The 24138-nt window shown below is 44.8% G+C and overlaps 1 protein-coding gene across 2 annotated transcripts in view; it reads right to left on the minus strand.

Annotated features, from left to right (window-relative positions):
• The window catches only part of LOC141101464 (sarcoplasmic/endoplasmic reticulum calcium ATPase 3), a 375756-nt gene that overhangs the window by 204473 nt on the left and 147145 nt on the right, over positions 1–24138 (minus strand). For both annotated transcript variants that reach the window (XM_073590589.1, XM_073590590.1), the window contains exon 5: positions 1289–1427. In XM_073590589.1, coding sequence (XP_073446690.1) covers positions 1289–1427 — 139 coding nt within the window. The remainder of the gene's footprint in view (positions 1–1288; positions 1428–24138) is intronic.

Genomic DNA, 24138 nt, shown 5'->3' on the forward strand with positions numbered 1-24138 from the left:
AGGGCTCACAGTCTACAGGGATGGGTGAGGATACAGTAGGAGAGGGTAGAGCAGGTCGTTCGGTGGTTCAGTAGACCGAGGATCATTGCAGGCTGTAGGCTTGTCGGAACAGGTGGGTCTTCAGGTTCTTCTTGAAGGTTTCCGTTCATGGTGAGAGTCTGATGTGTTGCGGCAGGGAGTTCCAGAGTATGGGGGAAGCACAGAGAAGTCTTGTATGCGGTTGTGGGAAGAAGAGATAAGGTGGGAGTAGAGAAGGAGATCTTTAGATGATCGAAGGTTGCGTGCGGGTAGGTACCTTGAGACCATGTCACAGATGTATGGAGGAGACAGGTTGTGGATGGCTTTGTATGTCATGGTTAGGGTTTTAAATTGGAGCCTCTGGGCAATAGGAAGCCAGTGAAGGGCCTGGCATAGGGGGGAGGCTGGGAAATAGCAGGGAGACAGGTGGATTAGTCAGGCAGCAGAGTGTAGGATGGACTGGAGCGGAGCCAGAGTGCTAGGAGTTGCAGTAGTCGAGGCGGGAGATAAGAGCATGCACTAGTGTTTTTGTGGTTTCGTGGTTGAAGAATGAGCGGATCCGGGAAATATTTTTGAGTTTGAGGCGCCAGGAGGAGGCGAGGACTTGGATATGTGGTTTGAAAGAGAGCACAGAGTCGAGGATCACCCCAAGGCATCGAGCGTGTGGGACTGGGGAAAGAAAGCAGCAATTGACATTGATGGATAGGTCTGGTGGAGCGGTAGAGTGAGATGGGGGAAAGATCTTGAATTCTGTTTTGTCCATGTTCAGTTTGAGAAAGCGAGCAGAGAAGAAGGCTGAGATATCAGACAGACATTGTGGGATTTCAGTCAGTAAGGAGGCGAGGTTGGGTCCAGATAGGTAGATCTGCGTGTCATCGGCATAGAGGTATATTAAATGCTAAGTAATGAGGCATGAAATAGAATCAGTATTTTGATGAAAGGATGAAGGAATAATACACTAGATCAGAATTTGGCATTTAACACATCGGGGCCATCTTCTTACTGCATTGGGACATTTCTTTTGCCAATGAAAAACCACAGTTAACTGGTCCCACAATAAAATGAGCAAAATGAAGAACTCTATCATAACAAAGATAATAATGATTTTCCTGTTTTTGCTCCAGCAGTAGAAACCCAACCGGTAGTACAATAAATATGGTATTATATTTCAACATTCAGGGACAGTATATTTACGATAAATGTTTGTATGACCGTAAGTAATAAAAAATGGCTGGACTTTTTAAAAAAAATTTTTAAACAGGAACAGTACCTGCCACCTCTACAATGTCCCCAGGAACAATATCCCTTGCTCGGATACGTTGCACTCCACTCCTGTCTGCGCGGATTACTTTGCCCATCTCTGGTTCATATTCCTTCAGAGCTTCAATGGCACTCTCTGCATTTCTTTCCTGCAAGTTACAAGTGGCATAAAAAGGATTTAGTTTTAACCCCTTTACTACCAAGGGTGGTTTGCACGTTAACTCCCGGGCCAATTTTTACAATTCTGACCACTGTCCCTTTATGAGGTAATAACTCTGGAACGCTTCAACGGATCTAGGCGATTCTGACAATGTTTTCTCGTGACATATTGTACTTCACTTTAGTGATAACATTTCTTCGCTATAACTTGCGTTTATGAAAAAAACGGAAATATAGCGAAAATTTAGAAAATTTTGCGATTTTCAAACTTTTAATTTTTATGCCCTTAAACCAGAGAGTTACGTGACACAAAATAGTTAATAAACAACATTTCCCACATGTCTACTTTACATCAGCACAATTTTGGAAACAATTTTTTTTTGTTAGGAAGTGTTAAAAGTTGACCAGCGATTTCTCATTTTTACAACAAAATTTACAAAGCCATTTTTTAGGGACCACCTCACATCTGAAGTCACTTTGAGGGGTCTATATGGCAGAAAATACCCAAAAGTGACACCATTCTAAAAACTGCACCCCTCAAGCTACTCAAAACTACATTCAAGAAGATTATTAACCATTCAGGCGCTTGACAGGAGCAGAAGCAACATGGAAGGATAAAAATTAACATTTAACTTTTTAGGTCACAAAAATGATCTGTTAGCAACAATTTTTTTAATTTTCCCAAGGGTAACAGGAGAAATTGGACCACAAAAGTTGTGGTCCAATTTGTCCTGAGTACGCTGATACCCTATATGTGGGGGGGACCACTGTTTGGGCGCACAGCAGGGCTTGGAAGGGAAGCAGCGCCGTTTGACTTTTTCAACCTAAAATTGGCTGGAATGGAGATTGGACGCCATGTTGCATTTGACGAGCCCCCAATGTGCCCAAACAGTGGAAACCCTCCACAAGTGACCCCATTTTGGAAATTAGACCCTCTAAGGAACTTATCTAGATGTGTGGTGAGCACCTTGAACCCCCTAGGGCTTCACAGTTGTTTATAACGCCCGGGCGTGAAAATAAAAAATCATTTTTTCCACAAACATGATCGTTTAGTCCCCAATTTTTTATTCTCCCAAAGGTAGCAGGAGAAATTGGACCCCAAAAGTTGTCGTCAATTTGTCCTGAGTATGCGGGTACCCCATATGTTGGAGAAAACTACTGTTTGGGCACACGTCGGGGCTCAGAAGGGAAGAAGTGACACTTTGGAATGCAGACTTTGATGGAATGGTCTGCGGGCGTCATGTTCCGTTTGCAGAGCTCCTGATGTGGTTAAACAGTAGAAACCCCCCACAAGTGACCCCATTTTGGAAACTAGACCCCCTAAGGAACTTCTCTAGATATGTGGTGAGAACTTTGAACCCCCAACTGTTTCACTAAAGTTTATACTGCCCAGGCGTGAAAATAAAAAATCCTATTTTGTGCCCACAAAAATGATCGTTTAGTCCCCAATTTTTAATTTTCCCAAGCGTAACAGGAGAAATTGGACTCCAAAAGTTGTTGTCCAATTTGTCCTGAGTACGCTGGTCCCCATATGTGGGAAAAAACTGTTTAGCCAAACATCAGGGATCGGAAGGGAGTGACGTTTTGGAATGCAGACTTAGATGGAATGGTCTGCGGGCGTCATTTTCCATTTGCAGAGCCCCTGATGTGCCTAAACAGTAAAAAAAAACCCACAAGTGACATTGTTTTGGAAACTAAACCCCCAAGGAACTTATCTAGATGTGCCCCAACTAATCTAAATGTTTCCGGTAAAGTAATTTAGTAGTAGTAATTTAGTAGTGCATTTTAGTAGTGCATTTGTGGTACAATTTGAAGCAATCCTTCATACACAGACCAGGTTTTTCGGGGCAGGTGTCGCATTGATAAATGGTGTCCTTGCGTATTCCGTTTTTGTAACACACTCGGCACCTTTTTTGCGATTTACCTTTTTTTCCAGTTTGCGGGACCTCCCCTGGGAAATGCTGACCTGGTACAATATGAGCACCTTCAGTTCCGGAAGTTCTGGGGCCCGCTCCTTCCAGAGTGCCAAGCATCAGGGCCTTAACCACTACCTCCTGGAACTCAAGGTACGACGTATCGGTGTGGTGTGCACATTGTGACAGCAGGAATGCGTTGAGCATTGCCAATTGGACGATGTGCACGGCCAGCTTTTTGTAACACACCTTGGCCTTTCTCAAAGCATTGTACGGTTGGAGGAGTTGATCGGAGCGATCAACGCCCCCCATGTTTTTATTGTACCCCAGCACACATTCAGGTTTGCTGACCTGTGCAGAGGTACCCCGTACAGTGCTGAGGGCGCTGCCATCACCGTGTATGGTGGTCAAGAGAAGGACATTACTCTTGTCCTTGTACTTGAACACCAGCAGGTGGTCACTACATTGGGCCCTGCTCTCACCTTTTCGGAGCATCTGCCCAAGTAGCGTCTTCGGGAGGCCTCCATTTTGCGGACAGTATTGCAAGCTGCGGTACCTCGCGCAGAGAGGGATTTGTTGAGTGGGACACTGGTATAAAAGTTATCAGTGTAGAGGTGATAACCTTTATCCAGCAGTGCGTGCACCAAATCCCACACAATCTTCCCACTCACTCCCAGGTCAGGAGGACACTCAGGGGGTTCAATCCTGGTGTCCTTTCCTTCATACACTCTAAACCTGTGGGTGCACCCTGAGGTACTCTCACACAGCTTATAGGGAGTTTGATTCCGTACCTGGCCCTCTTACTGGGCAGGTATTGACGGAATCCAAGCCTGCCCTTAAAATGGACCAAGGACTCATCCACGCAGATGTTCCTTTGGGGCACGTACACTTCAGAAAACTTTTTGTTGAAGTGTTCGATGACCGGCCGAACTTTGAACAGACGGTCAAAGTTGGGGTCATCTCGTGCGGGACACTGTGCATTATCGTTATAATGCAGAAACTTGAGGATGGCCTGAAAACGCGCCCGGACTATGACCATTCGGAACACTGGAGTGTTGTATAAAATATCAACACTCCAATATTGCAAAATTTCAGGCTTCTTCAGGATACCCATGTGGAGGACCAGGCCCCAAAACTGCGTCATTTCAACTGCGTCCACAGGAGACCAGTTAGTATAGGATGAACGCGGGTTTTGCTCCAAAAATTGCCGAGCGTACAAATTAGTTTGCTCCACCATGAGGTTAACAAAATCCTCAGAGAAAAAGACTTTGAAAAAGTCAATTTCTGTGAGGCTGGTGGTGTCAAACTTGATTCCTGATTCTGCCACAAAATCAGGAATCAGTGGCTCGTAATTTTCGGGGGGCGAGTTAGTTAGGGTTGTAGTTAGGTGGCACAAAGGGGGGGGATGAAAAAAAATGAAAAAACGGCAGGCACAAGCTCTGATAAGTGATGCGCGTCACTTATCAAAGTTTTGCGGCTGTGGGATGTGTAGGAGGAGGTGGCGCAAAGGGGCGGAGTGAAAAAAAGCGAGCACGAGCGTTGATCGGTGAACTGCGCCACCGATCAACGCTCGGCGGCTGCGCACGGAGGCGGCGCAAAAGGGGGGTGGAGAGGGGTAAAAGGGGGGGATGAAGACAGATCGGGGGGGTGAAGATAGATTGGGCAGGGGATCAGGGATCAATTAACACTTACAGTTGTAGTGCTCTTTCTTCTGCAGGGATTGTGATGCTACAAGCTGTGGCACCACAATACCCAGCACAGGAGCTCTTGCTGCGTCCGACCTCTCTGCAGGAATCCTCAGCTAGAGTGAGGACCCCTGCAGACAGGTCAGACAGGTCGCAGACAGGTCAGAGGCAGGTCACATCGCTGCTGTGACCTGTCATTGGTGGGATCAAATGATTACATCGATCCCATCAATTCCTGCTCTGCCTGGTGACCATGGTAACTGCCTAGGATCGGAGCTCACAGCTCAGATTCCTAGACAGGTCATGGCCAGGTCATCAGCAGAGCACAGAGCGGTCACAGCGTGACCGCAGCTGTGCCATGTGGCTGGCGCGATCACCAATCTAATCGATCGCGCCAACCACTTCCTGCAGGCCCTGCTGGGCCTGTCCTAGGCTCCGGCCTAGGATCGGTGCTATTACAGCACCGATCCGGGCCGGTATCGGCAGGGCACAGCGGCGATATTGCGCCGCTGTGTGCTGCGATTGGCGATCGCGCCAATCTGGGGGATTTCCTCCGGTGCCTGGCGTTGCCAGGCACCGGTCCTAGGATCGAGTACATCGGTATTCAATCCTAGCCTAGGATCCTGTTGTTTCAGCCAATCTGATTGGCTGAAACAAAGAGAAGCGCTGTGATTGGCTGTTCAATTCAGAACAGGCAATCAGCTCACAGAGGGGCGGGCCAGGGCAGAGACTGCCCGGGATGCCAAGGCCATCTATCCTGAGGTAAGATGGCATCGGCATTTTAATGCGATCACCGCGGCTTAAGTCGTGATGTCCCATTAAAGGGCATAACGTAATATTCCATCCATGGGACTTAGGTACCAGGTCACACAGACGGAATATTACGTCCATTGTAGGAAAGGGGTTAAAGCACCATCAATTCCAGGGTGCTGTACATGTGGAAATGGCTACATATACCGTATAATATATATATGAAACATATAAAAGTACACAAAATAGGTACAGGACCCTGCCATCACATGCTTACAATCTAAAAAGAAATTACTGAAATCATTAACTACTGCAGGGGCGGACACTGACAGCTTGGGGAGCCTATGCAAGAAGTGTGTCTAGGACACCTACCTATTATGGCGACAAAGCTATATAAATTATTTACCAGTATTATAATAATTATAATATACCAGTAGTGGTCCTTGGGCAAGACTACTAACACTATAGTGCCTACCTCAATAAACATGACAGTGTCACAAACAAAGAGAGTCATGCCAGCTCAGACGTCGCCCGGATTAACAAGGTCCGCGTCAGATGTCGAGGAACCAGGACAATCTGATAAATGGGATACTGGGACAGTGGTCAGAATTGTAAAAATTGGCCCGGTCATGAATGCGCAAACCACCCTTGGGGGTGAAGGGGTTAAAGAGGACCTTTCACCATACTTTTGGTGAACTGGACGATGAGTATAGATGTCAGATGTCGAGGAACCAGGACAATCTGATGATAAATGGGCTACTGGAACAAACCATTCATGGACAAGGCAAGAGAACCTGGATCTGATTAAATGCTACTATAACAGCAGACCAAATGAAAGAGGATATATGATGCGTATGAGGAAACACTGGATGGATACAAGACCTGCATGTCCACTGACTGAGAAACAACTAGTCACCCAACGTTTCAATATCATAAACAGAAAGCTATTATCACAACTGGAGATGAATCAACTGCACTGCAGAATCACCTCACATGAAGACCAGGAAGAACAACATGTGCAGACCCCTGAAGATCCTGATCCTATCCTGCAACTAGAGAGCACTGCAGCTGGTCTGGAACAGAAGATCTTAGATAAAATAAATACCATCAATACCAGAGAATGACTGCCAAGGCCCAGCAAAGAAACACCACTTGACAGTATGCTAGAACAGGGTTCCCCAACTCCAGTCCTCAAGGCCCATCAACAGGTCATGTTTTCAGGATTTCCTTAGTATTGCCCAGGTGATAATTGCATCACCTGTACAATACAATGGAAATCCTGAAAACATGACCTGTTGGTGGGCCTTGAGGACTGGAGTTGGGGAACCCTGTGCTAGAAGATGCCAATAGAGAACTTGCATCAATACCTACCCCCACTATAACTCAAACTAATAAAATGATCTATGCTACTGCCTCAGCAATCATGGAAATGCTTGGGTGTACAACCAGCAAGAACAACAGAAGTATGTACCGCCCTTGGAAAAGAAGGTTGGAGACAAAAATCAAGGTGACACGAAGGGAAGTCAGCCAACTAATAGAAATACAGAAAGGTGTAAAGATCAAGAATACGACCAAGCTGGACAAGTACAAAGACATGACCCCAGCTGTAGCCCTAGAGACTGCTAAGCAAAGGCTCACAGCACTCGCTGCAAGACTAGGGAGATACACTAGAGAAGGTGAGGCCAAAAGATAAATGCCCTGTTCTCCAAAGAAGCATTCAAAGTGTACTCCCAACTACAGAACAACAGCACAAAGGCAGAAACTCTACCAATAGCAGAGACTGAATAATACTGGAGGGACATATGGTAGAAGGAAAAACACACACCAGTGCAATGTGGCTGCAAGATCTGAGAATGAAACACAGCAACCACCTAAAGCAAGAACCAGTCACCATTACAGAAGCAGACATCCAACATCGGGTCAAGAACATGAAGAGCTGGACAGCACCTGGCTCAGACATGATCCACACCTACTGGCTAAAGAAATTAACAGCGGTGCATGAACGCATGGCAAAGCAGATGAACCAACTGCTAGAAGAAGGCCCCCATCCAGCTTGGCTAATACAAGGTAGAACAGTGCTGATCTGGAAGGATCTTCATAAAGGAACAGTTCCATCCAACTGCCGCCCAATAACCTGCTTTACAACAACATGGAAACTCCTGTCAGGCATCATAGCCACCAAGCTACAGAACCATATGAACCAGTACATGAAACCAGCATAGAAAGGCATCGGGACCGACACCAGAGGCTCTAAGCACCAGCTCCTAGTAGATAGAGCAGTCGCTCAAGATCCAGACAAACTAATCTCAGCACAGCCTAGATTGACTACAGGAAAGTCTATGACTCAATGCCACACACATGGATCTGTGAATGCTTGGCTCTCTACAATGTCAACAGGAAATTAAGAACCTTCCTCAGAAACTCAATGGGGCTATGGAGAACAACATTGGAAGTCAACTCAAGATAACTAGCACAAGTGACCATCAAATGCGGCATATACCAAGGTGATGCACTGTCCCCATTGCTGTTCTGCACAGGCTTGAACCCCCTCAGTCAGATAATTACAGAGTCTGGCTATGGATACAAGTTCAACGGTGGAAGCACCATCAGCCACCTTCTCTACATGGAGGATATCAAGCTGTATGCGAAAAACGAATGAGACATCGATTCACTGATCCACCTGACAAAGATGTACAAAGAAGACATTGGGATGTCCTTTCGACTAGAGAAGTGCGGCCGGTTGGTAATAAAGAGCGGCAAGGTATTAAAGACCGATGGAGTGGAATTACCAGCAGGGCATATAGCAGATGTGCAGACATGCTACAAGTACCTCGGCATCCCACAGGGATACGGTAACCATGAGGAGGAGGCAAGGAAAGCAGCAACATTCAAATACCATCAAAGGGTAAGACAGGTCCTGAAGAGCCAGCTCAATGGAAAGAATAAAATCCGTGCCATGAATACATATGCCCTGCCAGTCGTCAGATACCCTGCTGGCATAGTGTGCTGGTCAAAAGAAGAGATGGAAGCTGCAGATGTGAAGACACGAAAGCTCCTCACAACGCATGGAGGTCTCCACCCCAAGTCTAGCACCCAAAGATTGTATACCAACAGAAAGGAGGGTGATCGAGGCTTGACAAGCATCAAAGCCACCATCATGGATGAAACAAGCAGTATCCAGGAATACATCAGAAGAATGGCGCCAGAAGATGAGATGCTGAGAGAAAGCCTAAGAAAGGAACAACAACAGATCTGGAAGCAAGACAAGCCACTGCATGGGATGTACCACCGACCGATAATGGAAGTGGCTTACATGGAGAAATCCTACCAATGGTGGGAGAAAGCTGGATTCTGTGATAGCACAGAGGCACTAATCATAGAGGCACAAGAGCAAGCACTAAGTACAAGATCCATAGAAGCAGGAATCTACCACACAAGACAAGACCCAAGGTGCAGACTATGCAAAGAAACATCAGAAACAGTCCAACACATAGTGGCAGGATGCAAAATGCAAGCAGGAACAGCGTATACTGAACGCCACAACCAAGTAGCAGGAATTGTATACAGGAACATCTGTGCAGCATATGGGTTAAGCCCCCCTAAGTCCAGGTGGGAGACCCCAAAAAAAGTGGTGGAAAATGAAAGGGCTAAAATCCTGTGGGACTTCCAGACAGATAAGCAGGTGTTGGCTAACCAACCAGACATTGTCGTAGTAGACAAAGATCAGAAGACAGTAATGATAATAGATGTGGCAGTGCCAAGTGACGGCAAAATCAAGAAGAAGGAATATGAGAAGCTTGAGAAATACCAGGGCCTCAAAGGAGAACCGGAGAAGATGTGGAAGGTGAAGGCAACAGTGATTCCAGTGGTGATAGGAGCACTTGGAGCAGTGACCCCTAAGGCTGGTTTCACATTAGCGCTTTTTAAGCGCACGCACGGCCGGGGGTAGCTCCGCCCCCGAGCCGGCTCTCTGCCCGGCGTGCCCGCCCCTTGCTGGTAGCGCCGCCTCCTAGCGCACAGCGGCGCCTGCGATCGGCGCACCCTATCTTTAGCATAGGGTGCGCAGATCGTGCGCATGCCGTGCGCTAGTTGCGCTTTGACCTGCGCCGCGCACTTTTGACGGTGCGCCGTGCGCGCCAAAATCAAACTTTTCGGATTTTGGCGCGCACGGCGCACCATCAAAAGTGTGCAGCGCAGGTCAAAGCGCAACTAGCGCATGGCCTGCGCACGATCTGCGCACCCTATGCTAAAGATAGGGTGCGCCGATCGCAGGCGCCGCTGTGCGCTAGGAGGCGGCGCTACAAGCAAGGGGCGGGCACGCCGGGCAGAGAGCCGGCTCGGGGGCGGAGCTACCCCCGGCCGTGCGTGCGCTTAAAAAGAGCTAATGTGAAACCAGCCTAAGTTGGAAGTATGGCGACAACAGATCCCAGGAGCAACATCTGAGCTCGCTGTCCAGAAAAGCACAATACTGGGAACAACCAAGATCCTGCGCAGAACCCTCATACTCCCAGGCCACTGGTAGAGGACCAGAGAATGAGAAAGGACAACAAAGACCATTGAAGGGTGAGAAGGAAGTTTTTTCTTAGATACAGTTGTGGCCAAAAGTATTGACAACCCTGCAATTCTGTCAGATAATACTGAGTTTCTTCCTGAAAATGATTGCAAACACAAATTCTTTGGTATTATCATCTTCATTTAATTTGTCTTAAATGAAAAAACACAAAGAATTGTTCTAAAGCCAAATTGGATATAATTCCACACCAAACATAAAAAAGAGGGTGGACAAAAGTATTGGCACTGTTCGAAAAATCATGTGATGCTTCTCTAATTTGTGTAATTAACAGCACCTGTAACTTACCTGTGGCAAATAACAGGTGTTGGCAATAACTAAATCACACTTGCAGCCAGTTGACATGGATTAAAGTTGACTCAACCTCTGTCCTGTGTCCTTGTGTGTACCACATTGAGCATGGAGAAAAGAAAAAAGACCAAAGAACTGTCTGAGGACTTGAGAAACCAAATTGTGAGGAAGCATGAGCAATCTCAAGGCTACAAGTCCATCTCCAAAGACATGAATGTTCCTGTGTCTACCGTGCGCAGTGTCATCAAGAAGTTTAAAGCCCATGGCACTGTGGCTAACCTCCCTAGATGTGGACGGAAAAGAAAAATTGACAAGAGATTTCAACGCAAGATTGTGTGGATGTTGGATAAAGAACCTCGACTAACATCCAAACAAGTTCAAGCTGCCCTGCAGTCCAAGGGTACAACAGTGTCAACCTGTACTATCCGTCGGCGTCTGAATGAAAAGGGACTGTATGGTAGGAGACCCAGGAAGACCCCACTTCTTACCCCGAGACATAAAAAAGCCAGGCTCGAGTTTGCCAAAACCTACCTGTAAAAGCCTAAAACGTTTTGGAAGAATGTTCTCTGGTCAGATGAGACAAAAGTAGAGCTTTTTGGGCAAAGGCATCACCATAGGGTATACAGGAGAAAAAAAAAAAAGAGGCATTCAAAGAAAAGAACACTGTCCCTACAGTTAAACATGGCGGAGGTTCCCTGGTGTTTTGGGGTTACTTTGCTGCCTCTGGTACTGGACTGCTTGACCGTGTGCATGGCAATATGAAGTCTGAAGACTACCAACAAATTTTGCAGCATAATGTAGGGCCCAGTGTGAGAAAGCCGAGTCTCCCTCAGAGGTCATGGGTCCAGCAGGACAATGACCCAAAACACACTTCAAAAAGCACTAGAAAATGGTTTGAGAGGAAGCACTGGAGACTTCTAAGGTGGCCAGCAATGAGTCCAGACCTGAATCCCATAGAACACCTGTGGAGAGATGTAAAAATGGCAGTTTGGAGAAGGCACCCTTCAAATATCAGGGACCTGGAGCAGTTTGCCAAAGAAGAATGGTCTAAAATTCCAGCAGAGCATTGTAAGAAACTCATTGATGGTTACCGGATGTGGTTGGTCGCAGTTATTTTGGTTAAAGGTTGTGCAACCAAGTATTAGGCTGAGGGTGCCAATACTTTTGTCTGGCCCATTTTTGGAGTTTTGTGTGAAATAATCAATGTTTTGCTTTTTGCTCCATTCTCTTTCGTGTTTTTTCATTTAAGACAAATTAAATGAAGATAATAATACCAAAGAATTTGTGATTGCAATCATTTTCAGGAAGAAACTGAGTATTATCTGACAGAATTGCAGGGGTGTCAATACTTTTGGCCACAACTGTATATATAGCTACACACGTGTGTTTGTTTGTTTGTTTGTGTGTAATATATATATTTATTTATTACACACACATATGTACACATATATACATACACATACACATCAGTTTCCTTTATTATGCATATTGCCATCCCTTATTATACAGTGCTTTCTCTTGTTATGTACAGCCCCGTCCCTTACATATTGGATTATATAGAGCCCTGTTTTTTATTACATACCGTCCTCTCTTGTTAGATATTGTATATAATGCAATGATGGCTGATGGAGCATGGGAAAGCTTCTTTTCTAATGGAAGAGCTGATTGACTGGTAGTCTGGTCACTGGCTCCTTCATCAGCAGTCATTTTATATCTAAAAAGAGAGGGGACTATGTAATAAGAGGGAGCTGTGAATAAAGTTAACAAGAATACACTATGTAAGAGACAGCACTGTACATAACAGTAGAGGAAGCTATATAATAAGGGACAGCACCATATATAACTAGAGAGGATGGTACGTAATAAGGGAATCTATGTAACTAAGGATGGTGTTATACAGAATTAGTGAGTACACTATATTCTAAGTGACTGTGTTATACATAATAAGTATGTACACTCTATACTAAGGGACTGTATTAGAAATAATAAGCGATAATGTCTTCTTCTACCTCCCCTGTACCCAAGTCCATTATAAGTCCCCCTTCCTCCCATCCCAATCCCCAACACCCCTCATTGTCCTCCTCCCCCTGCATCCCATTATTGCCCTCTCCCCACCCCATCATTGCCCATTCCACCACCTCCATCATTTCCTCGTCCCCAACACCCCCATTATTGCCCTTTCCACCACTACCATCATTGCATTCCCCCGACCCCATCATTGTCCTTTCCACCACCACCATCGCATTCTCCCCATCATTGATCTTTCCGCCACCTCCATCATTGCTTTTTCCACCACCACCCCATCATTGCCCTCTCCACCACCATCACTTCCCATTCCACCAAGTCCATCATTTCCTCCTCCCCAACCATCCCCATCTTTGCCCATTCCACCATAGCCATCATTTCCCCCTCCCCCACCATCGCCATCATTGCCCTCTCCATCACCTCATCATTGCCTTCTCCCCATTACGACATCATTGCCCTCTCCTCCACCTACACACACACACAGCACCATTCACCTCTCTGCACATTCCTCCGCAGCGCTATGCATACACACACACACACACACACCACTCATCTCCACACACACACTCACAGTACAACTCACCACTCAGCAAGCTATCTCACAGCCACAGCATCACTGTCCTGGCAGCTTCCTTTCTCTGGCACAGCGGCGCTGAAGGATGACGTCATCCAGCTGCACTGTGTCAGAGACCGGAAGAACGGGCAGGAAGCAGGATGGATCCCTGCAGCTCCGCTGCTATTTTCTCTTTTAGGCAGCAGAGCTGCAGGGATCACTCCCTGCCCGCCGCACATGAGGGAAATCTGGCCAGGGGCCCCTTGGGGCCGGATAATCAGGCCAGATTGCACTCATTATTAGCCACCCCGCAGTGGCCACCCTCCACCTCCGATGCAGCCACATAGGCTGCACATGCGGTATGTCTGCCCATGAACTATGGTATGTAGCTTGTGAACCACTGATGAACATTTTCACTGAAATCTGCTAGTCTGACATGAAACAACTTCACACAGGCTAAAATTCTTTTACGTTATTGACAATTTTTTTGTCATCAACACAGGGTACTGTCTTTTAAAGAATCAACATAGCTTACATGGGAGTAAGAATAACTCACTAGGCTAGAACCTGTTCCTCTTTAGCACTTGAAGTGACTAGAACTTGCCACTCTTTGCCCCACCATTACCCTCGCACACAGGCTGGCGCATTAGGCCTCAGGAAGGTCTGTGTCTGTTGTGTGTACACTCCAACTGGGTTGCTTAATCATAGTCCACACATGACTAGAATATGAATTTCAGAGTCTATCAGGGTCTGCCATCAGCCCACCAGCATGTATCATGGAGGCTGTATTCCTGCCTGCCTCACTTCACTATGCAGACTACCGAAGTCTCTTCCAGTTTCTCACTCTAGCCCACTGGTCTTTCTTTAGGCAGTGAAAAAAATGGCCTGTTTCAGCATAGAGTCGGCAGGTCCCTCAGGCATGACCTGCAGTTAATCTACCCAACTTCCTTTCATTAATAACGACTTATTAGTCCCCCTATTCATGAATACCACTGTGTAACACTCATCACACTTCCCTCAATGGCGGTGGCATCAAGCCCTTATGCAGGCCTACACAGACAAATCCATTTCCTGCACAATGGCAGTCTGGAGAAGTCTTCTGGTGACCTGTGACACTAAGGCTGTGTGCCCATGTTGCGTTTTTTAAGCGTCTCCGCAGCGCTTTTAGACGCGCGATTCTGCCATGGAAACGCTTAAGAAAAGCATCCCATGTTATCATAATTGAATCCGCACATGTTGTGCTAATGGTGCGTTTTTTTCCGTTGCGGAAACGCTTAGCAGAAAAAAAAGCAGCATGTTCATTAATTTTTCCGCATACATACAGTTGTATTGCAAATACGCATAGGAAAACGCATGCCAAAATGTTTAACACAAGCGTCAAAAACGCTTACAAAAGCGCGCCATAAAACGCATGCGTTTTCCCAGGAAGAGGGTGTGCGTTTCTGCTCAGGAATATTCTGCATAAAAAAAGCAACGTGGGCACATAGCCTAATAGGGTTTGACAATGTGATCATTTACAATGTCCCACCAGACACCACAACACAATGAGGGACACTGTGCACAGAAGAAACAGTGGGGACACAAACAGCAATGACAAATTTAGGAAGAGAAACACCAGAAAGTGGATGGGGATATGAAAGTTATTATCATTACAAGCATTAGATTCACAGCTAAGGCATCAAATCAGAGTTTATGAGTGGCAAAAGTTTTGACAATTTTCAATAAATAAAAAATAACTGCTATTCATTTAAGCCAGTGAGAAACGCCAAGTATGTCCCCTTGTTTTCCTGGAAGGAAAACAGCGAGTTCTTTAATTTAGGAAATACTTTTTACAGACGCCAAATACATTATAACTAGGCTACCACTTTATGCGACAGATGTTTTTGCAAAGTGTTTTCCCTGCATGGAAGGCTCATGTCCCTTCTACTGTACCACAAGTTCTTTCAAAAGAGAAGGTTATATTTAAAAGTCACTTGAAGCTTTTTTCCATCCTAAAATTTAGTTAAGAAAAGCCATTTTGGCTTTCAAACTGCCGGCTTGTTGTAGGTTTGCGGTGTGCCAAGGAGAACTTTCCAGGGAGATCCCCCTGGCTGAGACCTAGGAACCACCCAGAATGTCTCCTACTCAAGTGTATAATAGAATGAAACATTTCTCTACACAGGGAAAATACAAATTTATCCTGGCTGCCTCATACCATGGATGTCTTGATTAGCGACACAGACAACTTTGGAATAAATTTAAACAATATTAAATCACCAAAGACACGAGTTTGTATTGTAAAAAGCACGCCTCAATCAGGAAACTCCTCTAAAAAGAACCAAACCCACCACAAATTATCTTACATCCATAGTACTACTCCGCGGGAAAATACCGGCAATTGGGTGCGCCAGTCAGCTCTGTGTGAGAGCTGACAACCTACAGCAATGCCCGCAATCGGTGCTAGCACCAAGCGCGGGCATTTAACCCATTGATGCCGCTGTCAGTAGTGACAGCGGCATATACTGTATGAGCATCGTGCAGGAAACTCATTCCCTGCACGATTCCATCAGGACAACGTGATGCGATCACATTGTCCTGATGGTCTCCATGGAGAACTACGGCTGCAAGATCGCAGCGAGGTCCTTTTGGGTCCTACAGGGAAGGTGACTTGTGAGCGCCTGCTCTCAGCATGCCTCTTTCCCTGCCTGTCAGATGCTGATGTGATACTCTGCAGTGGAGAGTATAAAAATCAGCAATCTGACACCACACAGTGATGTCCCAGGATGGGACAACGTAAAAAATATATATTAAAAAGTGTAAAAATATTTTTTGAAAAATCCTCAAAGAAAAAAAAAAATATCCAATGAATACATTTATGTAAAGAAAAAAAAAAACAGGAAAAAAAACAAAGTACACATATTTGGTATTGCCACACCCATAACGACCCGCTCTATAAGACTGTCCCACTGGTTAACCCCTTTAGTGAACACCTTAAAAAAAAAATTAAAATCGAGGCAAAAAACAATGCTTTATCATCATACCGCCGAACAAAAAGTGTATACAAGGCAATCAAAAAGACAAAATGTAAATAAAAATGGTACCGCTGAAAATGTCATCTTGTCAAAAAAAAAGCCGTCATACAGCTCCATCAGCAGAAAAATAAAAAAAGTTATAGCTCTCAGAATAAAGCAATGCAAAATGTATTATTTTTTCTATAAAATTGTTTTTGTGTAAAAGCGACAAAACATAAAAAAAAACTATCAATTGGGTATCACTAATCGTACTGACCCGAAGAATAAAGCTGCCTTACCAATTTTACCACATGTGGAATGGTATAAAAAACAAAAAGCATTTCCTTAGTTGCTGGTTTTTGTTCAGTCTGTCTCCCAAAAATCAGAATTGAAAGATCAAAAAGTGTTATGTGCCCGAAAATGCTACCAATAAAAACAACAGCTCGTCCCAAAAAAAAAACAACAAAAAAAAAAAACAAGCCATAACATGATTGTCAGCCGAAATATAGAAAAATTATAGCTCTCACAATGTGGTGATGCAAAAAGTAGGCATTAGACCTACTGGTAATAGGTTATCCAGGAGTCCATCATGACAGCACCATCAGGAGATTGTCCCTATCGTTGATAGGGACAGGAACACATAAGAGGTTAACCCCTTTACCCCCAAGGTTGGTTTGCATGTTCATGACCGGGCCAATTTTTACAATTCTGACCACTGTCCCTTTATGAGGTAACAACTCTGAAACGCTTCAATGGATCAAAGTGATTATTGACATTATTTTCTCATGACATATTGTACTTCATGGTAGTGGTAAAATTTCATTGATATAACTTGCGTTTATTTGTGAAAAAAAATGGAAATTTGGTGAAAATTTTGAAAATTTCGCAATTTTCGAACTTTGAATTTTTATGCCCTTAAATCACAGAGATATGGCACACAAAAAACTTAAGTAACATTTCACATATGTTTACTTTACTTTACTTTACTTTACATCAGCACAATTTTGGAACCAAAATTTTTTTTTGTTTGGAAGTTATAAGGGTTAAAAGTTGACTAGCGATTTCTCATTTTTGCAACACCATTTTATTTTTAGGGACCACATTACATTTGAAGTCACTTTGAGGGGTCTATATGATAGAAAATACCCAAAAGTGACAACATTCTAAAAACTGCACCCCTCAAGGTGCTCAAAACCACATTCAAGAAGTTTATTAACCCTTCAGGTGCTTCACAGGAATTTGACTGTTTAAAAAAAAAAAAAAAAAAAAAAAAGAACATTTATCTTTTTTTTTTTCACAAAAAAATTATTTCAGGTCCATTTTTTTTATTTTACCAAGGGTAACAGGAGAAATTGGACTGCAAAAGTTATTGTGCAATTTGTCCTGAGTACGCTGCAACCTGATATGTGGGGGGGGGGAAACCGCTGTTTCGGCGCATGGCAGAGCTCAGAAGGGAAGGAGCGCTGCTTGAGATCGGACACCATGTCACGTTTGGAGAGCCCCTAATGTGCCTAATCAGTGGAAACCCCCCACAAATGACACCATTTTGGAAACTAGACCCCCCAAGGAACTTATCTAGATGTGTGGTGAGCACTTTGAACCCCCAAGTGCTTCACAGAAGTTTATAACGCCCAGGCGTGAGAATAAAAAAAAAAAAAAATTTTCCACAAACATTTCACCCCCAATTTTTTTATTTTCCCAAGGGTAACAGGAGAAATTGGACCCCAAAAGTTGTTGTCCAATTTGTCCTGAGTACGCTGATACCCCATATGTGGGAGAAAACTACTGTATGAGGACATGTCGGGGCTCGGAAGGGAAGTAGTGACATCTTGGAATGTAGACTTTTATGGAATGGTCTGCGGGTGTCATGTTGCCTTTGGAGAGCCCCTGATGTACCTAAACAGTGGAAACCCCCACAAGTGACCCAATTTTGGAAACTAGACCCCCTAAGGAACTTATCTAGATGTGTGGTGAGCACTTTGAACACCCATCACAGAAGTTAGTTTATAACGCCTGGGCGTGAAAATAAAAAAATCATTTTTTTCCACAAAAATTATATTTTTGCCCCCAATTTTTTATTTTCCCAAGGGTAACAGGAGAAATTGGACCCCAAAAGTTGTTTTGCAATTTGTCCTGAGTAGGCTGATACCCCATATGTGAGGGTAAACCACTGTTTGGGCGCATGGCAGAGCTTGGAAGGGAAGGAGCACCATTTGACTTTTTCAACGCAGAATTGGCTGGAATTGAGATCAGACGCCATGTTGCGTTTGGAGAGCACCTGATGTGCCCAAACAGTGGAAACCACCCAATTCTAATTCCAACCCTAACCCCAACACACCCCTAACCCTAATGGGAAAATGGAAATAAAGGGAGTGATAACAGGGGGTTTGATTTACTATTTATGGCGGTTTTTATGTTTGGCAGCTGTCGCACGCTAAAAGACGCTTTTTATTGTAAAAATAGTTTTTGAATCACCACATTTTGAGAGCTATAATTTTTCCATATTTTGACCCACCGAGTCATGTGAGGTCTTATGTTTTGCGGGACGAGTTGACGTTTTTATTGGTATTATTTTCAGGCACGCGACATTTTTTGATTGCTTTTTCTTCCGATTTTTGGGACGCAGAATGAACAAAACCCAGCATTTCATGAATTTCTTTTGGGGGGGGTGCGCTTACACCGTTCCGCATGCAGTAAAATTGATAAAGCAGTTTTATTCTTTGGGTCAGTATGATTATAGCGATACCTCATTTATGTCTTTTATTATGTTTTGGCGGTTTTATGCAATGAAAACTATTTTATATAAAAAATTATTTTTGCATCACTTTATTCTGCGAGCTATAACTTTTTTATTTTTTCGCTGATGACGCTGTATGGCAGCTCCTTTTTTGCGGGACAAGATGACGTTTTCAGCAGTACCATGTTTATTTATATCCGTCTTTTTGATCGCGCGTTATTGCACTTTTTGCTCGGTGGTATGATAAAGCATTATTTTTTGCTTTGTTTTTTATTTCTACTTTTTAAAGGGTTCACTAAAGAGGTTAACTAATGGGACAGTTTTATAGGGAGGGTCGTTACGGACGTGGTGATACTAAATATGTGTACTTTTATTGTTTGTTTTTTTATTTCCAAAGAAAAAAAAATTAGGGAATATTTATTTTGTTTTTTTTTCTTTTATTTAGCGATTTTTTATAAAAATTTTTAACACTTTTTTTTTAACTTTATTACTTTGTCCCAGGGGGGGACATCACTGTCATGTGTCAGGTCGCTGATCTGACACATCACAAAGCTGTGACAGATCAGCGATCTGACACAGGCACTGTAGCAGGCTTCCTCATGCCTGCGCTCTGCAGGCACTGAGGAAGCCGGCTCCCTGCAGGCCCCCAAAGGTCCCCGCCGCCATTTTGGATCCGGTGACCTGCAGGGAAGGAGGCCCCCGCAGCAGCTCAGCACATCACGCTGATAATCAGCTGACACCCGGCCGCGATCAGCGGTGCTCCCCCTGTGAGCGTCGCTGATCGCTATGACGTACTATCCCGTCCATGGGCATAGGGGCCCGGGGCCCATGGACGGGATAGTATGTCAGGAAGGGGTTAAAAGGCCCCTCCTTCCACCACCCCTCAGTGATTTTTTTCAAGTACCATACTAGGATGGATGCAACTCGATTTTATTTAGCTTTCCTTCTACATACGTTACCATCACATATTAGATAAGAATTTAAGTGAGGGAATGTAATTGATGCTGTCATGATGGACTCCTGGAAAACCTATTACCGGTAGGTCTAATGCCTACTTTCCAAGACGTCCCTCCTGACAGCACCATCAGGAGAATGCCAGAGTATACATTCAGGGTGGGACCACTGCTTGGAGGACCTTCCTTCTGAAGGCCATCTTTTGTGCAAGATAAAATTGTCCAGTTTGTAGTGTCTGCAAAAGGTATTCAGATTTATCCACGTTGCAAACAGCCTTCTTGCAACCTGGAGAGACTGGAGAGTTGTTAGGTGGTAGCTTTCCTGGGGTATCTGTACGAATTGTATCTTGTAACCCTCTACTACCATTTGCAGTATCCTTGGGCTCCTGGATACCGCTGTCCAAGCCCAAAGAAAGTTTTGGAGTCCCCCCCCCCCCCACACACACACACTTTCCTGGCGTCATTGTTTATGTGAAATATTTGCTGAACCGGAAAAGGAACTTCCTTTACCGCCCTTTGGGTAGCTCCATCTACAGGTCTTCTCTTTCCCTTTGTATTCCGGATGGGAATAAGGCTTCAAAAAAGGATGAAACTATTTTAGATTTCTCTTCTGGAAACCCCTTTTTTTCATCCGATGCCCTTTCTAACATGTCGTCCAGTACTGGACCAAATATTCAAAGGCCAGAAAAGGGGATGGAGCAAAATATATTCTTAGAGTGACAATCCCCTGACCACGTTTTGGTCACAGAGAGGTCCCTTATGTCAAGAGCAAATATATCTATATTTTATTGTTCCGTCTCAAATTCTAATAAAACAAACTAAAAAACAAAAAAAAAGAAACAATACCTTGCCAATCCTTCTGACTGGGACAAGCCATGGATTATGATACTTGATTATATTCACATTTTGCGAAAGAGAAAAAAAAAAAAAGTCTAGTTACTTACCAGTTAACGGTAATTTTTTTTGGAGTCCATGACAGCACCACCTGAGAGAGGGGATCCGCCCTTCAGGAACAGGAAACCTACAGATACAAAAGGGCGGCACCTCTCCCACGCATCAGTTGGATTACAGAGCACAAGAGGACCTCCATGTTAATGGCATGATTTATGTACAATACTATTACTATTTAACTATTTATCACCAGTGGACATATAAGAGGAAGAAGTGCATACCCAAACTTATTGAAAACAAGGGGCGGGAATCTAAGGGTGCGGTTATGGACTCCGAAAAATACCGATAACCGGTAAGTAACTAGACTTTATTCGATTGTTCATGACAGCACCACCTGAGAGTATTACAGAGAGTAATAACTACTTAGGGAGGGACTACAGCCTGCAGCACCCTTACACCAAAGGAGAGGTCAGGGGAAGCACCCAGGTCTAGCCTATAATGACTATAAAAGGTGCTCAGAGAGGACAAAGTAGCCGCCTTACATATTTGGTCAATGGAGACTTCTGATCTTTCGGCCCACAAGGTCGCCATGGCTCTGGTGGAATGCGCATCCGCTTCCCAGGTGCCGATCTGCCTTTTGAGGTGTATGCTAGTGAAATAGCCTCTCTAATCCACCTGGCTAGTGTGTTTTTTGATGCTCCAAGACCCTTTCTAGTGCCTTGATGGGAGACAAACAAGGCATTATCCTTTCCAGGGATCAGTAACTGCCAAGTATTCTAGGAGACATCTTCTAACATCTAGGGTGTGTAGTTTCTTTTCCTTCTCGTTAACTAGATTAGGGAGGAAGGATGAAGGACTATTTCCTGCGTCCTATGAAAACTAGAAACCACCTTAGGCAAGTATGCTGGATCGGGCCCAAGTATTACCCTATTGTTTCTGAATTGTATATGTGGAAGCCTAGATAACGCCTGGATGTCACTTACTCTACGAGCTGATGTTAGTGCTACCAGGAAGGCTACTTTGAGGGACAGGTTTTTATGGAGGCTGATGAGATAAGTTCAAATGGAGCCTCTGTCATAGCCGTGAGGTTCAAGTTCCACGACATGAACCTAACCTTTACTACTGGTCTGGATCTACTTGCCACCTTAATGAACCTTGTTATGATTGAGTCACCGAGGAGGAAAAAACAAAACACAAGCTCAGCCCAGAAAAGCAGAGGTTGGAAACTAGCGGATTGCAGACCCCTAATCCTGTCACACAACTAGCAGTAGCCGTGGAGTGTTCCTACGGTGATCCTAGACACCTCATCACAGCCGGAGATCTACATAAGCTTAAAGAGAGAAAAGGGAAAAACTGACTGCCCCAGAGCAGACCCCAAAGCAATAGGCAGCCCCCAACATATAATGACGGTGAAGCAAGATGAAAACACTAACACAGATAGAAAGATAGGTTGAGCAAACGATGGGGCCCAAACTAACTAAAAAGGACAGGATAGAAAAGCTGCTGTCTGCAATCCAAGAAAACCCTGCTAAAAAATATTACCAACACAACTGATAAGCAAAAAGGACCCTGAAGTCACTAGACTTCAACCCCTATATCAGCACTCAGAATATTCTGGAAGCAGAGCAAAAGAGAACACTGATCAAGGAAAAAGAATCCAGCACACCCCTGGCCAGGGATGGCTGAACTCCAAAAAACAAGGTAAACAAAATCAAAACTAATAAGTTCAATAGCAGAGCAAAAACTTATCTTTGGGAAGCAGGAATCAGACTGGTCTCCAAGAATCCAGCAGAGCAATCACCAGCGACTCAGAAGGGCGTCGGCTGCCTTATATCGAGTCAGAAGTTCCCATTACCCAGTCACCATCCACCTGATCAGGTGTTTGGTAATCAGCCTCACTACCTTCCTTCACCAGAAGAGGGAGATCCTCGGACACAAAAGATGAATGAACAGATGAGCTCACAACAGAACCTACTGACCCAGTAAATGCGATGTTGCAGCTAAAAAGGGCCCCCAAGGCTGATACTTGTACTTTAAGGGTACTGGTGGAAAGCCCCATGGACCTTGCTCTGCTAGTCGGAACAAATGCTCTGCTACATTCATCAGGGGTCTGGAACGAGTCCCGCCTTGGTGATTGATATAAGCCACGGTGACCTGATTGTCGGAGAACACTCATACGTGATGACCCTGCAGATACACAAGGAGCTTTTGTAGCTGCCTGCTCCACCGCTGTCAATTCTTTCAGGTTAGAGGAAATTTCTACCTGATGCTCTCATAGGCCCTGGACCAAAATTTCACCCATATGAGCCCCCCCCAACCGGAAGGGCTTGTGTCTGTGGTGACTATGCGGGTTGTGTTATATTCCCAGGGCACCCCTCTGGATAAGTTATCCCTTTCTAACCCACACTCTAGGGACTCCCTCGTGTTCTGGGACAAAGTTAGCTGGCCTTCCAGGTAACCCCCAAGGACTCTTTGATGTAATAAAACTTCACCCTGTAGTTTTCTTGTATGAAACTGGGCCCACTGGACGAGAGCCCAGAAGGTACATGGCTTTCCTGAGGGACATGGTGAGGTTATTGGAAGCGATCAGGACCTGATAGCGTAGGCGAACTAACTTTTCGGGAGGCAGATGGCATTCCTGCTTCTCGGAATCTAATATTAGGCCAAAGAATTGCTGGACTTTCATTGGCTGCAACCGAGATTTTTTGATGTTTAGCAGCCATCCTACCTGCTCTAGAGCAGACATTGCTCTTTGTACTATAATAAAGAAGTCATCCAGGTAGGGAACCACCAGAATGTCTGATTCACGCAGATGGGCCATAACCTCGGCTATAACCTTAGTAAATACCCAGGGAGCGACAGCAACACCAAAGGGGAGCGCCACATATTGGAGATGTTGAACTGACCCTTCTAACTGAACCGCTGATGAGCTGCATGAATGGGTATGTGGTAGTAGGCGTCTTTTAAATCTAACACCACCATAAAGCAATTTTCAAACAGCAATTTTATTGTGGAATTGTTTCCATTTTGAACGGACGTATGACCAGAAACTCGTTGAGGGCTTTAAGATTAATTATAGTCCTGAAGAAGCCATCTGGCTTACAGACTAGCAACACAGGGGAGTAGAAACCTCTTCCCCTTTCCTCCTCCGGCACCTCTGTCAGGACCTTTTTCCGGCGTAGATCATGAATCTCGGCCTCCAGGGCAGCCTGTTCTGATGGGGAAGATCTGAGTGGGGTAACCTTAAATCTGTTTTGGGACAGGAAAATTCTAGCCGTAGTCCTGAGGCCATCAACCCCAGGATCCAGTTGCTACTGTAAATTAGTGACCAGTCCGGGTAGAA

This window comes from Dendrobates tinctorius, unplaced genomic scaffold (assembly GCF_039654945.1).
Source record: "Dendrobates tinctorius isolate UK_male_01 unplaced genomic scaffold, ASM3965494v1 ptg000117l, whole genome shotgun sequence".
NCBI classification, from domain to species: domain Eukaryota; kingdom Metazoa; phylum Chordata; class Amphibia; order Anura; family Dendrobatidae; genus Dendrobates; species Dendrobates tinctorius.